Source organism: Anabas testudineus, chromosome 5, assembly GCF_900324465.2.
Source record: "Anabas testudineus chromosome 5, fAnaTes1.2, whole genome shotgun sequence".
Taxonomy (NCBI): Eukaryota; Metazoa; Chordata; class Actinopteri; order Anabantiformes; family Anabantidae; genus Anabas; species Anabas testudineus.
In genome coordinates, this window is record NC_046614.1 from 16066080 (window position 1) to 16088087 (window position 22008).

General features: G+C 42.1%; 1 protein-coding gene across 1 annotated transcript in view; it reads right to left on the reverse strand.

Moving 5' to 3' along the window:
• Positions 1–20885, reverse strand: part of megf6b (multiple EGF-like-domains 6b) — a 47343-nt gene extending 26458 nt beyond the window's left edge. The window contains exons 1-4 of the mRNA XM_026347297.1: positions 20520–20885; positions 19070–19204; positions 18031–18140; positions 12058–12162 (exon numbers count right to left, since the gene is read on the reverse strand). Of these exons, the coding sequence (XP_026203082.1) occupies positions 12058–12162; positions 18031–18140; positions 19070–19204; positions 20520–20620 (451 nt within the window). The 5' untranslated portion in view covers positions 20621–20885. The remainder of the gene's footprint in view (positions 1–12057; positions 12163–18030; positions 18141–19069; positions 19205–20519) is intronic.
• Between the last annotated feature and the right edge of the window lie 1123 nt (positions 20886–22008).

Consider the following 22008-nt stretch of genomic DNA (forward strand, 5'->3'; position numbering starts at 1 on the left):
CTCTAACAAATATGTTGTTTCTCTTTGACAATGAAGACCACATTGGAAATCAATAAACATCTCTAAAGCTCTGCCAAAACCAAACAGAGATAAACCAGATTACTGATAACACATGGCTGCAACATGGAAGGATGATCTTATCTCTCTGTATAAACTCTATCTGTATGCTACGGGTCTGAATATGAGCCAACTTAAAAACAGAAACCTTTCCCCGTCTTAAAAGTAATTTTAAATTGAGTCTGAGGGTCTCCCCTCCAGGGGGGCAACAGTGAGATCAGTTTTTCATCACTCATCCATCCATCAAACTGACTCCAGCAGAGTGATCAGACACATTTAAAGGTGCAACCTCCTTAAAATTAAAAGGAGAGTTTTAAGATAGTACCATCAAGGTTTCTTCTCTATGACCTGAGCTCTGTGTGGGGTCGCTGTGCATGTTTTCCAAAAAGAGATCAGATGCCTGAAGCAGAGTATGTCTGCAGCCCAATTTATGTCCCAGGTCAGGGTCAAAGGCCAAGTCTCAGGGCCGAACCCATGCAGGGAAGAGTCGCACAGGGCCTTTTTACCATGTGCTGGATTGTTCAGATGCATAATATATGTGACACAAGAGTCCTCTTGGCAGCCGGTAAACCAACCACAGGTCCCTTTGAGCCCAGGAGAACTCACACACTGTGCAGAAATCAGAGAATCGCTCTATGCAATCATATCAGTGAAACGTTATACTCGGAGTGGGCAGTTTCACAGACACCTATAAAGAACTGCAACCTTTTCTCATTATCAATCATTTTTTAGATGTTTTAGGTGACTGAACACTTAAAGGAACAGTTTGATCACTTACTCACATTTCCTTTCTAGCCATGTTAAATTACAAGATTAATACTTTCAATAGAAGCTTGAAATGTGTTTACATTACAAAAATACATAACTGGAGTTATTTTATTGCAGTATACACAGGGTTTTATGCAGAGGTGGTCCACTTTGCCTTAAGCCATCTCTGCTTAGATAATTCAGAAACATATATTTAGAAAACAAAACAATAACCCTGAAGTGAAAAGAGGTTATGATTGTAAATCTTTCTGTATGTGTGAAGCTTGATTTCTGTGCTTCTACACAAATAAAATTTCAGCTACATTATTATAAGCGAGAGCTGTGGTCAGTGCTGTTATGTCTCCTCACAAACTGATTTGTTAAACAAAAACATCTCTAAGATGGGTAAAAATTTTCATTTCCCTGCAGTGGACACTCTGTTCCAAAGCAATCAGGTGAGGAATGAAAAATAAAATGGAGTTTCACTAAAACTCTTTGCTGCCAGAGGTTTACATTCCTCCGCTGTATTGTGTGACTTCCTGTGATAAGGACAACAGCCACCGCTCCCAGGAGGACAGAACTAACCTATCAGCTAAGACTGGGCCAACGAAAACCACCAGAGCCCCCGATATTATCTCGAGGGGTCATGAGCTGGAAAATTGCAGCATTCATTGAAGGACGCTGAGAACAGCGCTGACCCGCTTGCTTTCCGAGCTCTGATCTAAAAGTCTGCTGGTGTAATAATGTGCTTTGCTAGTGTCCACTCCTGGTCGCCTTCCCTTCACTCCTCACAGCTGCTTTCATTTACCAGGTCCTTTAAAGATGGGAAATGACTGGAGGCTCAAGGAGACATATTTAAGCCAGAGGTCTCACTCAGATGAGGCGACCTGCACATGTGGCAGCTGATGAAACATCGCGTCTGACAGACTGACTGTATATGAACTGGAACTGACAATTTACAACAATCTTTCACAAGAAACACATCCTCACCTTTGACCCCCGGTATATATATGACCCTTAAAGTGTTTACTCAGTGTGTACCGTAGAGCACGTCTTTCCTTTACCTATCCGACATGAGCCACCAGGCTGCCTCGCAGACGTTGAAGTGAAACAGATGAACTCACGAGGAGTTATTATAAAAGTCATTTTATGGATCCTGTTGCTCCTTATGGATTTCATGTGGAATTTCAGCTCCTGGAGTCAGATATCAGGACAATATGAAAGATATGTTCAAAACGTTTCACTCCAGCACTGCTGTGTGTGTGTGTGTGTGTGTGTGTGTTAGTATTTTAGTTCTTAGGTTTCCTTGTACGGCTTCTCTGCCAGACTACCGTCTCTGTGCAATGTAATATTTACAGGTAGAGTGCGGCAAACAAGAGTAAACAGAGTCAAACACGCCAGCTCACTGTCGTGCCAGGTGCAATCAGAGGAGGCACACAATGAAATTTTAATGACTAGTCTTCTGCTTCAGGTCCAAATGAAAGCAAATTAATCACGGCACAAAACCTATGTCCGTTTTTTTTTTAATAATGTACATTTTTTTAGAAAGCTAATCTTTTGGGATGAGGATTTATGGCTCTGACAGTTCAGATCTTTACATACACCGGACTGAAACAAGAACCAGTAACTACAACTACAACACATTTAAAAGTACAGCACAACACAATCTGACATCTTTTTATGTGAAACAAGACAAACCGAGATGCATACTTTTATTTCTCTCCTTCTCTGTAAGGCTTTAGCTCAGGTTCAACACTGCCCCCTGCTGTGCAGATGTGCAGCTGGATGTTTATTAAGTTGATGCGATGCAGCTCTGCTCTCATCCATCATGTAACTAAAGCACAGACACCACAGTATAAAAAATTCAACGTCGATGAAGACCACACTTTCCTTGTCAAAGTGCCCACTCTGGTAAAACATCTTTCACTCTGGTTTGCCGCACAAGCTTACAACAGAAAACTATGCATGCTGTATTAAGCGTCCAATGATTTCCTACTCTAGTCTCATTTGATGCAATCTTAGTGCCAGTTTTGGGAACGGGTTTATTCCTGAAGCCCCGTAATTGTGGCCAGTGTGGCAGCTGAGCTGTTGTTAAGTGGCACTCTCATTTGGACGTGGTGCGGCTTTCCTGGAAGCAGCATAGTTAAAAAAAAAAGTCCCCTATGATGTGTATCCACTGATGTTTGAGACGTGTGTACCTCCGTTCAAACCTCTAATGTTTCCATGAAGTCATGAGCAATCTGTTTTTGAGTTTTAAGTCCAACCGTGCTATAAAGAGCATAGCAACGCATTAAAGGGAGCTTCCATTTGGTTTATTAAAGGGTTTTTAAAAGACGCTTAAAATTAAGCATCAACCAAACGCCTCAGGGCTGAAGACGAAAGCATGAAGTGAGAGAGCCGCTGTGTCTCTAATCAGGCCACGAAAATTCAACCTATACCAAAGTCAACAAAAACAAAGCTTCACTTTCTGATTTTTTTTTTCACTGTTTTTGGAGAAAATTGATTAAACAATTAATAAAACTCAAGAAAATAACTCTAAATTCAGGAAGAAAGGAAATATGTCTTGAGGTGTTTGATTTAGTTTCTGTTTGAGCTCATTGAAATCAACTGTGGTGGTTCATTTTTATTTGTACGTCGCTCATGTGAAGTTGAGTTGAGCGTATTCTTAATTCTCTGCTTATCGGCCTGTTTAAACTGATGTTTTTTGTTTTTATTGCCACAGACAAGCAGCAGACAGAGGCGGTCAATAAAAATATCAATCAAGCGACTCTGTAACCTCTGTGCAGCTCGTTACTCTGACCGCTCAACCTCACGTTTTTATTTGTTCATGTTTGACCACAAGAAAATTACATAGGACACCAAAGATGCTAAAACCCAGTGTTTGAGTTTGTTTGGGGAACAGTCTGCTCGGCTGCGTCCTGAACACCTCTAATCCCTTTTTTGATTATCCATTTCACTGCACCGCCAAGATAAACTTGTAAGTGTGTGCGCACACGTTCATGTGCGGTACCTGTGTGTGTTTATGTGAAACCGCAGCAGCTGCCCGTCACTCCTGTGAGCTTTCATTTTTTCTGCAATTACCATAACATCGGCCGTCAGAGTGCTCAAACTGGACGCCTGAGCATTTTAAAACATGTGATCATATGATGGAAGGTGTCTGACAGAGCAGTAAATTGTTGGGAGACATTTGTCTCTTCTGTCCCTTCTGTCCCTGTGAGTAGACAAGAGGTTTCTGACGTTTTTACTTTCAGTAACGTCGGCCAGCTGCTTGAAACTATGGTTGTATGCAGAACTACATTTTATGTTCTACACAGACGGACATGGGGGACAAATACCGCAAGGACCTCCTCAGGGGAGCGACCTCTGACCCTTTGCGTGTGCTCTCTGTGCTCTACCTGTTAGGACCTGTTTTTTGACCCAGGAGTTTTGAGTGCCTCAGACAACACGTGCAGGCCAGCAGGAATCCAAAAATTACTTGCGGTTCCCAGCCTGTCTCTCTCATGGTCACATGTGTGAGATATGCTGCAGTGGTATGTGCGGAGGTCTTTGTGGATGGAAAGCTGCCTACAGCCATTTAGCTACAGGGGAAGAGGTGGCAGATACATGACAGACTGTCATGCTCAAGGTGTAAAAGGGTTATAAACATTAAGGTTTTGATTACCGCCTCTCATGCTCAAGTGTGATATTACGCAGGTACAGTTTTTCAAAGTTGAAGGGAGCAGCAGTCAATCACATAACCCCCCCACAGTACGTCTATTTCAAAGGAGATGAGCCCTGGAGCACTAGGACCAACATTTTTTTCGCTGTTTAGCTTTGGTCTTCGTGTCCAGTAAGTATGACGAAGAGGTGCTAATTAATTATGACTCCACCAGAAAGTATTCACTCAATATTATGAAAAAAAAAACATCAGTACTATATCAACAATTCCCAACTTGTGACCATTTGAAATCATCACAAAGGTGGCACGAAGAAGGAGGTATGGCGACCCAATCAGACTGTTTAATTTTAATATTTTTAAAAAGCCAAAACTAAAAAAGACAAAACTATTCAGTATTTTAAAGAGCAGAGCTTTTAACACATTTCAGCTCAAAGCCTGCTTTCCAAAACATCTTTAAGACGCTGGCCATGCATTGAAAGAGAAAGCACAGTGGTAAATATTCACTGAGGCTTTACTGCTTCCATATGGAGATAAACGCACAACAGGAGGAGATAAAGTCGTAGGTGGAGGGAAAATGGAGATTAGACATGTTTGATGCAGTGAAACGCACACAAGGAGCTGATAAGGTGGAACAAAGGCAGATTTAGTCAAATTAGAGAGATATGGACGTTTCGATGAAGTAAAAGGTAGCAGGGATAAGAATCAGGGTACTACGCACAGATGAAGGGTTCACTCCATGCTGATCATTTCTCTAATTGTATTTTGCAAACTCTTGTCACAGGCAATCTGCACAAATGTATCCCCTACCCCTCCGCGTGACCAGGAGTGACCTCTCAGCAGGAATGCTGTAAAGAGCCTAATGAGAGAGGGTGGGAGCCCAGACTCGGCACAATTACAAGAGATTAGGGTGCTGCAAAGGATGCAATGGCAGGTAAGTGGGCAAAGATGTACCCCACCCTCTGCAATTCACCGCCTCTCATTAGAGATGCTTTTCCTGACTTCAGACACAGTGCTGCTCTCTCTCCCATGTCGAAACATCTCCATTTTTTTCAGGGTGGGACAGTTTATATACAGCAAGACGAGGAAAGACTCACTTCAATTAACTAGGGTGAAACTCAACATTGTGACTGCCAAAAAAATAAACAACATTCAAAAACTACATTTAAATTATTTTTAGGCAACAATACTGATACCTCAAAATCAATCAAAGATTTTACATATTATTAAATGCAGAAAATATTCTGCTTTAAGAGGAGCTGTGTCCACACAGTAGAGGTTTGGGGGTAGGAGACAGAAAGTGAGACAGCTTTAGAGAAATAACGAGTTCTGAAACTAACAATTGCAGGGGTTCGGGACAAAAAGTGTGAGAAAACATTTGCTAGGAGCGTCTGGTTCTCTCAGTTCAGCTGCTCTGGAAGTCACGCTATACTGGCTGCTAACAATACTCAAAGAACAGGATTAAACCTTCAAATTGTATAAAACAGAAAACATGTCAGCAACTCTGAATGGTCCCTTCAAACTCCAATTCATGGTTGATGGGAGAAATTATATATAAAAAAACAACACATTCAAAACAGGTTTTGAACAGCAAGATTATGTGATCATCTGATCGTGCTCACTGCTCCTGAAACACCTCTTTTAACCATTTTTTTTGTGCCAGAGCTTGAGGATAGAAACTAAGCTCTAATTCTCTCCAAGCAAAAGTGAAAAAGCAGATTTCAACCTGTTCACAGCCGTTTCCTGTTAAACCCATCAGACAGGAAAAGAGAAACCCTGAAAGTGATTCACACCGCTTGTGATCCTTCTAGACATTTACAATCCCATTATCAGGCTTTTGACTTTTATAACTTCTTCTCTCCCACTTAAATAAGCGGCCTCACAGCCAGACTGTGAGCGGCTAAAATTAATTTTATACAGGGATTATACAGTACGAGGATGGACACACCAGTCAGGCTGCAGCCGGGCATCTCACAGCTATAAGGTCCACGGCTTTGAGGTCGTCCATGCTCACATTTAGCGAAGAGTAAAATTAAATATAAGCATTTGAGTTATCAGCCTTTTTACCACCCAACATGTTTCCGTTATGATGTACGATAGTTTGCAAAGCATCAAGTGTGATATTCCTGGAGTATAATTACACACAGCTCACAGCTACTTGGTGACCAAATTGTTTTATTAAAGCTTATCAAACAGTGAACGCCAAGGTATTTTACTGCAGATGTCAGTTCTGCAGTGTATTAATGCAAGTCTCACATTCTTCCTATGTTGGATCTACTCCACTTCCTTGTCCTCCTGGAGCATGTACTTTCTCACAGCACACCAAAAACTATGCATATTTCCACTGTTTGTTAGTCAAAGAAGGCCTGATAAAATTATGAGCACACCGGCTAATCATCACAATGGGATCATGTAATACATCAGTGCTGAAGCAAAGCAGCTGTCTTATCTCCGAGCGGACCACTGCATGCATGTGTCTTTCATTTGGAGGCAATTCCTCACTTAAGTGCTCAGCTAGCTCAGCATGGAGGTTTCTCAAATGTTTTTCTTGATCCCAAGTAAAAACCTTTCAATGGAACTCAGAGTTCAGGGATTTATTTTTACAGTGGGGAGGGTCCCGATGCCAGCTTACTGAAAGCACCTCTCTCGTTACGCTGCTCCGACATGAAGGGAGCAGATATGTTATATATTTAACCTAAGAAAAAGCAAACTCAAAGTGTTTCCACACTAATCAACTGATTGTACTCCTGCCAGGACAAGCAGCATGTGTGAAATGGTTTCACCATACAGTAAAGTAATCTTCTGTTTTACAACAGGAGCCCACGTGAGCCTGCATGCCCTAAAAATAACAGACTCCATTTTTGCCACTACTATTGTACTTAATTATTATTTTGCTCCGTTTGTCTCTTATTGCTCCATGCTGCCGTGGTGGAACTACAGTAGCACTAAGAATCTTTTCAGTGGAACAGGCTCGATGAGCAGCAGTGATGATGATGGGAAGCAGTCGCTCCGGGTTTTCAAATAGGACCAGATGCCATATAGCATCCCTACTGTTCATGACCAGTGAGTCCAGTCATGGACATTTCCAGTCTGCAAGCAACAGACTGGGGCCACATGGTGGTTTGACCTTTGACCTTTCTGCTTCCCTGCAATCTTCAGTGAAGAACAACACAGCAAAAGTCACTGACACATAAATCAGCTTAATTAAGCACAGAGTTACACTAATAACACTACAGTGACGGCTGATTTTATTCATTGCTGATTTAAAAAGAGGAGCAAAACACCACATTATTGCCTTGTAACATTCTTGTTTAAAACCAACAGTTAGAGTTAAGCAACACTTATAAACATGCCACTAACGTGTTAACTGGGACTTGAAATCTGGGAGGCATGAACCACCCACATTTCTGTCACATTTGGCCCTAATGGGCTACAGTGGTTACTGTGACTAAGCAGGAATAAACCTTGCATGCATGACAAACATGCAAAACAGAAAGAGACATTTGGCAACAGGAAAGGAAAGCAAATTAATCAAAATTCAACAAACATGGAGCAGCTACACAACCTTCTTCGTGACCTTTTCAAGACAGTCTTTGTCGGTATGAGTGAGAGATGAGGAGGCGTGACAATAAGACAGGTTACAACAAGCTACTGGACATGAGTAATTTCAGAGTAGGAAAGCTATTAGAGGAGGACCTGGTAATGTTAAGACAAACATCTACAATCACCCTCACACGTCTTAAGATAAACTGGAGCACAAAACCTTCTGAAACATCATTAAACATTATGAAAAGCTGTCCGACAATGAACAAAGAGAGAGATGAACAGAAAAAGACTGATGACAAAAGTAAAAGCTCTGAGTGACTATGAGAAAAACATCAGCTTGTAGTGTTAAAAACTAGTCGACAGCACAGATTTGATGTGCTTTAGTGATAAAAACAGCACATTAACTCTCCATCAGGCTGCAAAGGTCAATGCAGGACAAGATCAGACTGTGTCTGCGAATACAGTCCATAGACAATTACATAGGGAGGCATATTACAGTGGGAATGCAGTGCAAACTGTAAACCCGTCATTACAAAGATAAATGCACACAAGAGTTCAGTGGTGCAAAAACCAGAAAAACTGGTCTACGGAGAAGTGGAGAAAAGTGATAGAGGAGTAACCATGTTCAGTACAGGTTCACAAGTGCACAGGTAAACTCTTTTTTAAGTAGACATGCCTGCCTCTGAAAGAGCTGGAGTCCACTTTAAAACAAATATTACAGAAAAATGATGATGGTCGTCAGCAGAGACTCTGTACTGAGTGATGTGTAGAACAACCTGGTCTTCTTGGCAGTAAAATGACCCCAAACCCAGACAAGACATGAGATTATGGTTCAGAACTTTGTAAAAAAGAAACTATTGCTGTGACAGAAAGGGCTCTTTCAGTTATTTTCAGTTTGGGGTTGTGACATTATCATCAAACATAAGACTCATAAAAACATCAAACCTGCTGGGGAGAAGTAACAAATACAGTATTTTGAATATCTGGTTACATCTGGTATCACTGCCTCCTCGTACTTATGTCAAACAAACCCTATAAACACAATCGGTTTTATTGTTTTGTTTTCATTTATCCTTCACCTCAGATCAGCATACATAAGGCAGCTTTTATATATTTCAAGATTCCTGAAGGAAGATAGTAAAGTTTTATGTTACAATGAGCGACTGCCTAGATTTCTGTTCATCTGTTTGTCTGTGGTCGAGCCCAGATGTCAGCTGGTATGAAGACATCTGTCCTGCCAGAGGTCTAAAAGCCTTAGAAGCTGTTGATCCCAGAGGATACCACCACTTGTCTGCTGTTGACAGGCTGGATACCAAATACATGAGGCACCAAGTGACTAAAGCTCACTGGATAAAGACAGAGCAGGGTTTTAAAAGGGTCTTCAGGGAAAAACAAGAATAAAGTTCAATTCAGTTCCATAATAAGTCCAATATATTAGCAATTGAATGGAAACTACAGCAGTGTAAGATTTAATATATTCTCTGCAACAACAAATATGACAAAAGGAACGATTTAGCACTCAGAAACTCTAAAAACGCTAAATTGCTTCATAATGACTAAATTGCCATCACATTTTAATTCTACTGAGCTGCAACTCACTTCAAAATTGTGAGAAAAGCTCAGAGAACAATAGAGGAAACATCAAAACGTTGCACATAATAATGAAACGCATCAAATTTCACGGAATATGTGTTATTGTTTCCATTGTTTATGTCAAGTTAAGATTTTATTCATAAATAGTTATAATTCCAAAAACTCAGCTCATAAGTATGTACCTCTTCTGACCCTCTGTCTGAAATAGTTTCAGCTCACTGGGCCGAGCAATGGCTTTAACACATAATGACAGCACCTGCCCATTGGTCCGCCGGCTCTATGTCTTCACAATTTTGAGTGATCACTTGTATGACAGCATTATGGTTCAATAGGTTCAAAAAGTGCTATTTGTTGTCTTTGAAAGGACCAGACCCTCCAGGCACAAAGGCCACAAAAAACTATAGTAATTATTGTCTTGTACATAACAGACAAGAAAAACAGATGACAGCCACAGACAAATATTGAAAGCACGGCACTAATTGGCCCCTCTGAACGACATAACTACACAGAATTACTCTACACAAACATGGACGAACCACATCAAAAGTATTTCAAGGGGATATCACCACACGCAATTGCAGAGGAATGCTGCTGAGGACAGGTTAAAGTGATTAAATGATGAGTGAATCTTTAAGTGAAGTGACGTTGTCACTGATATCTAGTGCAGCTCGGAGCCTGACTGGAAGCTGAAACAGGTGAGAACCTATGGAGGCGTACGGTTAACTGTAGATAGTGAACATAGCAAAGGTGTTGACTTGAACAATAACCAATAAGACACCACTTAAACTGGCCTAGTGGCTATTTTTCCACAAATCTTTTCAGTAGGGGTGAATACAATAGATACAGAACAGTGTGCAGTGTTAAGTGTGTACGTTCAGGGTATTAAGATTAATGCAACAGACCAGAATACCCCGTCTCATAAGGAACTCAATATTACATGTATATGTTTCGACTGACTGCATTTTCATGCACGGTGTAAGTGCAGTTGCACCAGAACCTTCTACTGTTATTTATGTTCTGCTTGATAGTTTAACATTAGATGTCAAAAGTACAGGAAAGACAGGTGCTCTTTAGAGCAGTGATCGTTATTTTCACACTGGAAGTTTAAGGCTTGGTTTATGCTTCTGCGTCAGCTCTATGTTCTACGTATGGGAGAGTTATGGTTGTCCGTAGGTATGCAAACATCTACATAGACATACGTAGAGGTGGGTGTCAGAGGCTTGCAAAGGGGCCGACCTGCACATCAACCAAATGTCAATGCGTTGGGCTAGTTGTGCCCAACGCAGTGAGCTGATTAATATTAACAAGTTGAGAAGAGCAATAGAAACAAAAAGGAAATGAAGACGACAAAGAAAACAGGAGCAAAACCGGAGCAGCTAGCAGACGAGTATAAGAAATATCAGGCCCATCTCATCCTTTAGATTTAACAATTGAGTGCAGTAATTAGTTAACGCCACAGTGATGTTAATTCAAACAGATCTAGTCTACTTCTAATAAAAGGGTTCGTCTTTCATTCAAGTATAAAAGCAACACATATGCAAACATCTCCAAACATAACTCAGAAGACAAAAGATGCATAACTTGCCTGTAGCCTGATGTGCACCTCCCCAGAAATGCAACTACACATTGCTGTGATGCAACTGACTGGACCAAAGAGTTGTTGCTGTCTGCGTGGTTGTGTACAGAGCACTCCAACGTCTTCTCTATTCTGAGTTACAAAAATTTTAGTAACTGCTCGACATCTATCAGCTGCAACTCCAACAATAAGGTTCAGTTTCTGTTGCCATTGTTGGTAGTACACAGTGCCATAGAACCACTTACTGTTTTGGCAGTGGTACTGCAAAGCAACACAGACACCAGCACACAGCAGTGTAGGCCGTTAGAAATGAACTGGGAGATACTGGATGCTGGCCAACGGGCGGACAGTCAGGTCAGAGTCACAGAATGTGACCCGACTTCCTACAGACCGGGATTTTTACTTTGGACTTGACTTATGCAACAAAGTATGTAGTGCTGAGGAAGGGCTAATTTGAGGTAGAGATGGATGAATCTGGTAAAACACTTGACACAGAGGAATTTCCTGTCGTGTGGCGTTATCAGAAAAACAACAGAATCCTCCACTGTTTAACTTCAACAGCTCAAATGCAACAGTGGAGCTGCTGATAAAATAGTTGTGCTGCTAAAGAAGCCAAATGCTGATGTGAGGAGATTCCCATTGACTGAAAGAGAAAGGTGATCACTCAGACAAAGTTCAGTGGAGATCTGAGTGAAATAGATCCGAATTACAGGATCGCATACAGTAAGTAGCCTGGAAAAGGTTTTCAATCACTTGGGAAAGTTTCAATCAATCTGAAGAGTTCTCCTCATTCCTACTTTTAGTAGTTTTAATTTTTCAAATTTCATACTGTACACCAACTAAAAACAGATGTAGGTGAAATGTAAACACTGTCTCCACTCACCATACTGGCAGCTGGGTCCGTTGAATCCTGCAGGACAGTCACAGAGCTGGGTGGATCCCTCCCGACACTGGCCTCCATTGAAGCACACGCCGTAGCTACAGACCGCTGCACGTGTCCGTGTGGACGGACGAGGTGGTAAAAGAAGACAGACAGAAAAGGAATAAGATGAGTGAAGCAAGGACACCTGGCTGTTGTCATGACATGTCAACGTCTGCAGCTCCAAACATCGACCTCTCTCTTTCAAAGCATCATCATCGGCCTGTTAACTCCTGACTGGAGAAGAGCAGCGATACTCCTTCATTCACACCAACCAATGTAAGAGGAATCTACAACTTGGCTCTCTGTGAGCATAAGGTCAGGCTGTTAGCCAAGAAAAAGAAACTTCTAGACTCCATTTTTGCAGAATGGGATGACCTAAGTGGTCTCTTTCCAGCACAGGTTGAGAATGTTACCTGACAATAACCTGAGAATGACTTGTGGGTGACGCAGAGAGCTGCAGGGCGAGTGTGGCTCTTCCATCTTTTATAACCAGTGGCCTCGGTGAATTCAAAGAATCCAAGACACAAACAGTGAGAGCCAGTCGGCCGGTCACGACACATGGATCCTCCTCAGAGATGCACAGCCACATTCCACACACTGTACGCTTGTCTGATGTGTGTTGAGTCTAACTTCCCGGTGAAGTAAGACACAGCTGTTTAAGCCTGTTGTTTGCACTGTGCTGAGCAGAGTACAGTGCTTAGTGATGACAGGTCCAGAAGACCGATGTCTATCATTGATCGTCCCAACTGGCAACATGTCGACGCTGGGAGTGAAATAAAATTAAAAAACATTCCAGCTAATCACAAGAGGAATTTAAATGCCAACTCTTTCCTTGTGTGACTGTGGAGATTGGCCTGAATGCCAGTTTTACTGACCATCTCCTGCCAGATTTGCATTTTTTTGTCTATCTAATCCAACTGGAGGCGGCACCAATCGCCACACCAGGCACTGCTGGTTCTGATGCTATTTATTGGCCGTACATGATGTTGGCGTTAGTATCAATATGCTCAGAACGGCTTGAAAAGAAGAGCTGTGATCCCGACCATCTCCTAAAGATCTCATCCATGTTCTTACTGTTGTTTCTTGACCCCAACCTTTCAACATAGAATATTTGAATGCATTACTGGAAATAGTGGAAATTATCCTGTAGATAATACATTTAAATAAAAAAGAGACTGGTGTAATTTCATTTAAATTTAAGTAGCATCACTTGCTCTAATCTAATCTGAATATCTACACAAACTCTTTATACACTTTATCAAAAAAGTGAACGTTGATGCTTCAGGATGCAAAAAGAAAGTTGGCTGGTTCGAGTGTGTCTTCGGTGCAGCTTCATCTGTCTTATGTCAGCCATGGAATAACATAACTTATCCAGACAAAGAGGCTGGACACGAAGAAGTGATCTCCAATAATCACAGATGAGCCACAGTAATTTCACCCTTGTTTCTCAGTAGATCCACGGAGCTCCCTGGAGACCGGTGCTTAGTCTAAACATCCGCATGTCATCTGGCCTCGTCCTCAGCCACCTGCTCAACAGTTGGACCGTCCGCGGAGTTTACCACAAAAAAGCCACTAATACACACACAGCATACCGTACTACACACGCAACCCTGAACAGACCTGCTCCTCCTGCCATCTCCTACACATGCACTACTCTACACAGTGTAAAAATAAACCTATGTTTTGCTTAAGAGTTATTAATATTTATCCAATTTGTAAAAGCAAATAAATGCAGCTCCACCAGGAAGACAATATCACCACTGCTCTTCAGCTTATGATGAATTCCAGTTCCTCAAGACTGTGTATGATATATTTTCATGATAAATTACATTACACAGTGTACAGTTACAACATAATACTCACTTCTGTGACTTTCTAATGTGGTGAGAGCAACAGATGAGAGGAGCAGAAAATGCATTACTCCGTGGTCAGCGGTATTTACACAGTTTCCACTAGATCCAAATTCTTGCGGACAATAACTTTACCACCAAGTGTGAGAGACTAAATTAATGAGCTGTTGCTAAATTGTGGTGAAAAAGCTTTTAATGAACTAAATTACCAGCAACAAATGAGGAGGTCAGATGTCTCTCAGAGTCACTCTCAGAGTAGCATAGTTCTGCGACAACAAGGGGATTGTACATTCCCCCTTCTGAGACGTGAGACAGGAATGTTGGCAGCTAACGGTGCATTTTTGCACCATCACCCCCCCCCCTTACACTGCTTAATCTTCCTTGAAATAATTCCTTAATGTGGCATGTAGCGTGGCATGAAACTCACTCATCTGTCGCTGCGGATGCCTCAACTCTACGACAAAGACACCATCTAAGAGGATTAGCAGCTTCTACGAAAATAAGAGATGGTCAGAGCAGGGGTCAGAGACTGAAAACCACAGAGCAGGTGTCACCCTCAAAGCTTCTGAAGGGGGGGGGGGGACCAACCCTGCGTTTATGCTCCGCCGATGTGTTTAACCCCCAGAGCGAGACCGCATTTGGGGCAATTCACAGACACAAAGGCCTGCACTCAGGACTCTGTTTGGTGCCATAATTGGTACGCACACAGCAGAGTACTGTATTTTGAGGCAACAAATGACGGCTTGCTATGCAGCAAGCTGGGTCATTTCAAAGAGTTTCAGTGAAAACCAGGAACAGCTATGTCAGATGACCTCTGACAGGTTCCTTTGAAAGACTTTAAATACCATTTGAGCTCGATACTATGAAACTAGAGGCAAAATACCACAATATCTGGAGCCTTTCGTGTAGCATACATTGTTGTTTGAGGACAGTAAGTATAGTTTTAACAGTTAATCCTGCAGGAGTGGGTCCTTTTTGTGGAGTAAGCGGGCATCTTGTCACCGTGATATCATTTGACAGCAGTTTAACAAACAAGTCACAAAAGCTCTGCTGCATGTGAGTCAGCAGATCCAAAACCACATGTGGTGTTTGGACAGATCAAACAAACTCAATTACACAAATGCAACATGCATCTAGACAAGTGTAGATTTGTGAATGCGTGATGTTTTCAGTTGCTGCTGTGTCACTCACACACACACACACACACACACACACACACACACACACACACACACACAGACCACCCAATGGATAGATGGAGGGCCATTTCCTCTTTTCTGGCTTCTGGGCCTATATCAAGTGTAACTACCTTCACTGGTCTGGTCCCACAACAAAAAGAAATGGGGCCAGTTCCTATTCAGCAGTTAACGAGGACGACAAACCGGAGGAGCCATTGTCCCTGCTCCTCAGCCCCTGTCTCAAAGCTCATTGTTGTCATCAATCAACATAACCACTCTGTTCCTCTCCCGTCTAAACCCCATCCATCCTCACCAAGCCAATGGCTTCTTTGGTAAAAGGTTTCACTAGTTGGCCAAGCAGTGCTCCAAACATTTAAAGTGGAGGAAGTCGCCATCACCAAGTCACAAGCTCTTCAGTGTCAAGAGAACCAGATAGTGAATGAGACAATTAGAGCCTTTACATAAACGCAAAAGTCATCTCAGTTGCATTTAGGGAGCCGGGGGTTTCAAACACTCGATGTCGGCTCCACACTTCAACTGAGAAGAGAAGAAGTGAGAAGATGCAAAGACACTGAATAGGTTTGGGCCTTACTTAATCTCCAGTTACTTTAATAACTGACTTTTAAACACGTCAACCATTTTCTGGTCTTCTCCAATGTCAGAATGATTTTTACTTCAACTCTACAACGGCTTTTTCCAGCATACTGCATCTACATGGTGATAACTCTCTACTCTGCACTTACCGGAAAACAAAAACTGGAAATCTGTCGTTTTCAAACTGCTCAAGAAGTCTGAATTAACGCTATTTTGTCAATGGAAAACTCATAAACCTTTATAATTAGATGATGTACCCTGAAACAAAAAAACATGGAAAACTAAATTGATGGGGTCAAAACAGCAGAATGAAACGTGAAAACAACCAGACATGCCGTGCAGTGTTGTGGTGTAGTCTTCCTCTAAATATGTGACTAATTACGCTGAGTAAAACTGCTGGAGAGCAACATGAGTGCATGAAGTGCAGTACTGTGAGAGGACATCAACATCTGTACAAAGAGCAGATGCAGAGGACAAAGAGAAACACAGGTGACCTAAAGGAAGGACCAGGCACTTAAGTACTTACAGCCGCTGAGTGTGCGCTTTATCTACAACATGATTAGACCCTCAATTCCAGTCAACTGCCTCACAATAACCGCAGGTCATTAGCCTAATTACATTACACTGGCATTTTATTAGGGAACACACACAGAGAGAAACGGGGCAGAGGACAAAAGCCAAAAGAAACCTCAAAAGTGTCAGACACTAAATCACTATCTCAACTCAAAGCATTCTCATCTTCCCGTCATTTGGGGGGGTTTCAGAGGATTTGTTAAAGCTGAACATTTTGGAGAGCAGATTTTTCCTTCTGGTTGCTGGAGGTGCTGTTGAAAACAGCTCCACAGATTACATTGTGTTGACTGAGGTACAGTACAGATAGTGCAGTGAGTGTGCGGGAGCGGGAGAGGGGGGGGGGATTGTAGTTTGAGCTTCCTTTTATCCTGGTTCAATGGCTCAGAGAGGAGGGTGATTAGTTTGTCCCAACTCAAAGTGCTGCCACGTCTTTGGTTACAGAGATAAAAGCCCGGCCTCTTGTCGAAGAGAGCAGCCATTGTCACACGAAAAGAGAAACAAAATCCCCCCTGATCTACTAAAGTGAGGGGAAACACTGGGCAGTCCTGAGGAATGTCTAAGACGTGTTTTAAAACAAACCAGACTCATTTAAGAGAAGACAGCGTAATGCTGCCTTGTATAATTCAATACTGTAACCTTCTCCTTGGAAACAAAGAGCTCTTTTAACAGAGCATAGATGCTATAATAAGACACTGATGACAGGCACATCCAGGAGATCTTCTCCCACTCCCCGATGCAGCCGCTTCCCACCAGAAGGCTGTTGAGCAATGTGACTGGACTCGGGATGTTTCCAGGCTGGACACACAGGACGGGGGAAGTGTGAACTTTCTTATCAGTCTAACGGACGGGGGACAAACTGTTTACAGAAATACTTTGCCAAGTGTCTGTCTATGGTATGCAGCTTATGCGACGTGGATCACTGGCTGTGAAATCCCATCAAAGGAGGCTTCCTGGTCTGAGCAGTGTGAACCTAAGCTTATCCACAAGGAGAGGAGTTGCTGGCAGCGCTGGTGTGACCAGTAGAACTACGTGTCCAAACATGGACCTGTGCACTGGAGTGACAGTGGAGAGAATTACATTTGGTTTTCTTTGCACTTCCACCCACAGCCAGTGGTTTTCATTTTGAGCACCTTTATTGTGATTTTCATATTAATATGGAAATCTGTCATGTCTGCCATGTCGCACCTCTGAAGGAGACAAGTGACACTTTTGTTGATGAAAACCCAGTATTAAACAGAGAACCACAACTAGAGAGACAATATTTGAAGCTCTAATGAAAACTGTAAAATACAAACCCAGCCAAGCAAACTGTAACTTTCAGATTATCTATCATCACTTACAGAAGCACTGCAGCAGAGCATGACCTCAGACTGTAACTGCTTCAGAGTAGAACAAGATACTACAATGCAAATCCAATTTGAGAGCAAACGTCAACACAAACGCTTTGAACACTTGAGAATTCTTTCCCAGCGTCCACGTCTGAACCTTGTGGGACACAAGTGCTGCAGACATGGCACTGACTGATAACATCTGCTGAGGAGTCTGAATGGGCGAAGAACCTCTTGACCCTTCGACCTCTCTCTAGAAACCTTTCATTCAGAGGTCTGTGCCAATGGTGAGGTGATGTTTGAAGGATCTGTCCTGCTGAGTCAGGAAAAGACACACTGCCTTCTAGTGAACATTTTTACCTAAGAAAAAAAAAACAAACTAACAAAAACGTAAGAAATGCAGATACTTACGATACAGACAACCTGCTTCTCTGTTAAGTTGAGACCATCCAGGACAACACTTGTGCACAGTCTGGTAATCTTGTCGGTACACTTGTCTGTATGCTGTGTAGTACGCCGTCCTGTTAGTGTCAAAGACATCACAACACTTTCAAACAAACCTGTTGAAAAGTCAACTATAAAACAAACTAAGGAAGCTTTACGAGAAATAATTAAAACGTATGAGCGAACACAGATATTTTCATTAGGATTATCTGACTTAATATTTTGCACATACATCATACTAGTTAAAGTCTACCACAAATGAATGCAGCTGAATACTTCAGAAACAAATGGACACAATTTGAGGAGGCTGCTCCAGATCTTTTGAGTGATATGGATGCAGTGTAATGATCAGCAAACATTTAAAGGCATGGTTTTAAAGTGTGTGACTGGCAGACAGTCTTCAGAGAACACTACCCATCCCTGTACTTTAGGATCCCATGGTCATTACGCATTGTGGAAACATGTTTTGTTTACAGCAAGTAATTGTAGTCTAGGCCATCTTCAAAGCAGCCTTTGAGTTTGTAACACGGTTAAACAATGCTGAGAAAGCGAGCATGAGCAGCACAGCGAGAAACTCCTGAAACTGACAAAGACAGACAGGTTGAGATGTTAACTTTAGGACTCTCCTTCAAAGGAATGTGGGCTGCAGAGGCGTCTGTGTGTTAAATAGAGAGCAACCCCGGTGGAGTGGGGCTACACCTTGCACTTAACTGTATGAGAGGTTCAAAGCTGTGATTACAGAACAAGAGTGGGAGATGAAGAGGAAGGAGAAGATCAGGGAGTTAGATCTCATCCTGTTTGATACCGTTTGGAAGTTAAATGATCATGTCGTTTCCCATAAAAGGTTTGCATGACTCATGGAGGCTACGAAACCATTAATTAATGCTGTGCTGAAGCCAGGGCTTAATGAGCAAAGCTGCAGGTGACGTTGAGAGTGTTTGCATAAGAATATTTTTGCCACAGTGAGGCAGGAGTAGAGAGACTACAAAAGGTTTGTGTCACTCACCTCCTCTCGTAACCCATGCACCATGACTGCCCCACACAGCCCTGCTTCCACACTTTAACCATGCGTGTGAAGGCCTGCACACACGGCTGCCTCTGGGCAACCAGCGTCACCTCCCTCTCCGCACACACATTGGGCCTGGAGGGAAAAAGTTCAAAACATTTTAAATATAGAAAAATATACATTAAAAACATTTTAAATGTAGAAAAATGTACAGACAGGAGTGGGGCAATTTAGCCACTGTAAGACATATGGCAGGAACAGAAAGATGGACGCAAGTTGCATAAAGAATTTTCTAGTTGTCAGCTATGTAATGCATGTGAGAGATTTGCCTGTTGAGGTGTAAAGCTGCTTATAATGTCTGGTTTTGGTATTTCTAAAAAGCTTAAGAGCATCTCCTTTCAGAACACTGAGCTAGAAAGCACAAGGTAATGCACACAGTTCAACTTAAACTATAATCATGTGAAAGGTGGTACAAAAAGTCTTTGAGGGTGGCGTAGAAAAAAATAAATCTTAACCAGACATGAGAAAAATCTTTAGATGGAAGCCATGTAGCTCAGAAACAAAAACATATGAAGGCATTGTCTGCATCCAATTACGACTTAACATCAAAATATTTTTTAAAATAAACAAACAAGAAAAAAAAGAAAAACATAAAAAATGTCTCAGACAATTCAAATTAAACATAATGTTTTTACTGGAAATTCAGTAAAACATAAATGTTTTCACTTGTATGCATGAGACTGAACGCCAGCACTACGAGGAGACAGTTCCCACTTCACCCTGAGGTGACACATAGTGAGTTTTCTGCTGCACTACTTCCACAAAGCCTGTCTTCGTTAACATGTAGAGCTGCTGCTGATGTGTTCACACCTGTGTCAGATGGTGCAAACATCACCAAATAATAAATAAAGAATAAATAAATAGTCACAATATTTGAAACATTTACTCCTGTGGTCTGTCTCCTGGGACAGAAAGGACAGTTCTGCATGTGATGTTCAACAGGAATCTTAAAACATCAACAGCAGTCACTACCACCTCCTGCTCTATAGATATAACTGCACAAGAACGATGCTGTTGTTGGTGACAAGGTACCAGCAGATGAGCCCTTCTCACATAATTCAAACTCCTTTATTATTTGGAAGTTTAAAATGCCTGTTAAATTGACTGAGTCTATACGTCAACAAACAGCTTCTGGCAGAGCCATCCACAAGGAGCTAATATGTAATCATGTAAATTACAGTGCATGATGAAAGAGCTTAATATCAGATTAAACCTGTCATCCAGCTGCTGTTTGATACCTTTGAGAAAAACACATCACACAAGGCTGTTTTCTGCCTCTTTGGTAAAAGTTGACGCATGTACAGGTGAACCAGCACCTGAACAAACACCTTCCCAAAAGTAAAGTACCATCTAAACACATTAAATAAAGCAGAGGACAGAGTTCACTCACATGTACGGTTGGAGGTTGTTGTTGTTGTTGGAGATGTCATAACGCAGCGCATGAGCCTCTTTAATAAATATTAGGAAAAAAGAAAAAACAACACTATTCATCTTCCTCGTCTTGGGTTAGTTTTTGAAAAAATGGGAATTACTTCCAAAGTCATTCATGGGAATAACTCGGACATTTACCCAAAAAAAAACAACAATCATCCAATAAATAAACCACTAAATAGAAGAACGGTAAATTTGATGAAACTCAGCTGGAGCGTCAAAGATCTTCTGAGTGGAAACAACAAATACAACTCAAAAATGAAACAGCCATCACAGGCGGGGAAGAGTTCGCGCTCCGAGCCAAAGTGGCGCAGTGACTGAACGCTGCAGATGTTGGTCTGACGGACGAAAACCTGTGGAGGCTGCGCGCTGTCGGTCTCCCTCCACTGACTCGGTCCTAATGGCAGCGGTTTGGGAGGTGGGGGGGATGCAAAGCGTGCCATAAACTCTCCAAAGCCTCAGCAGCTTCTGAAGCACACGCAACACATCCTGCAGTCGTCCAACTGCGCTCATGAGCGGAGTCACAGATCGGATCAACCGGGCTTTGGTGCGCTCTCGTACCTGTGTGTTAATGTGTGTTTTAGGGAGTTACAGATGCAGCAAATCGTTGTGCAGAGACCTTTATTTATTCTCACTAATGATGCCGTTTGTTTTATGTTTGTAAGTGATGGTGACACAGCTCACGGAATTGAGATCAACACGCTGACGCATGACGCACACGGCTCATGGTAATGCATCTGAAGGCAACGTGAGTGATCTACTGTCGCCTGTGGAGCAGCAGAGGATGTTTTGTGGCTGAGGCGGGGGGTGAGGGGTGTGGAGCAGTCACTGTGCAGGGCAAACAGCTGATGGTGCGGTCACAGGGTCAGCCGTCAGGACCGACTACCGCTGCTCTCTAAACAAAGCGTTCATTGCACGCATGTGTGTTCATGACCCCGAAGAGTCTCGGGTCGCTGTTGTCCGTGCAACCTGCGAGGATCCCAGCCACACAGCATGCGGTTCCAATTATATCAGCGGTTTTCAGACATATCAGAGCTCATGTAAGATGTGTGGAGACAAACAAGAAGTCATTCTTCCACAAAAACCAAAGAGAGTGGTAGTGATCAGATTGCTTTGTTTATGTTTATTTGTGTAGTCTACCAAAAAAAACTCCACGCAAGTCCCCTCAAGTACACAGCAGACTACACGTGGCTGTGGAGATTTTCAGTCATCTGGGTCGTGGATATCTCCAAGGTGCTTATTCTATCCAAACGGGACTGGCTGGAAATGCGTAAAGATGTTTCATCTCTGACCTGAAAAGCTTCTTTAGTTCTAATTCAAAACGGTGAGTTGATGACAAAATGCTAAACAATAAATAAATAAATAAAAAACAATTTATAGAAAGAAGAAATGGAAGAAGTGGCTTAAATTTAAGAAATTTAGTATAGACCAAATAAACATCCCCCACC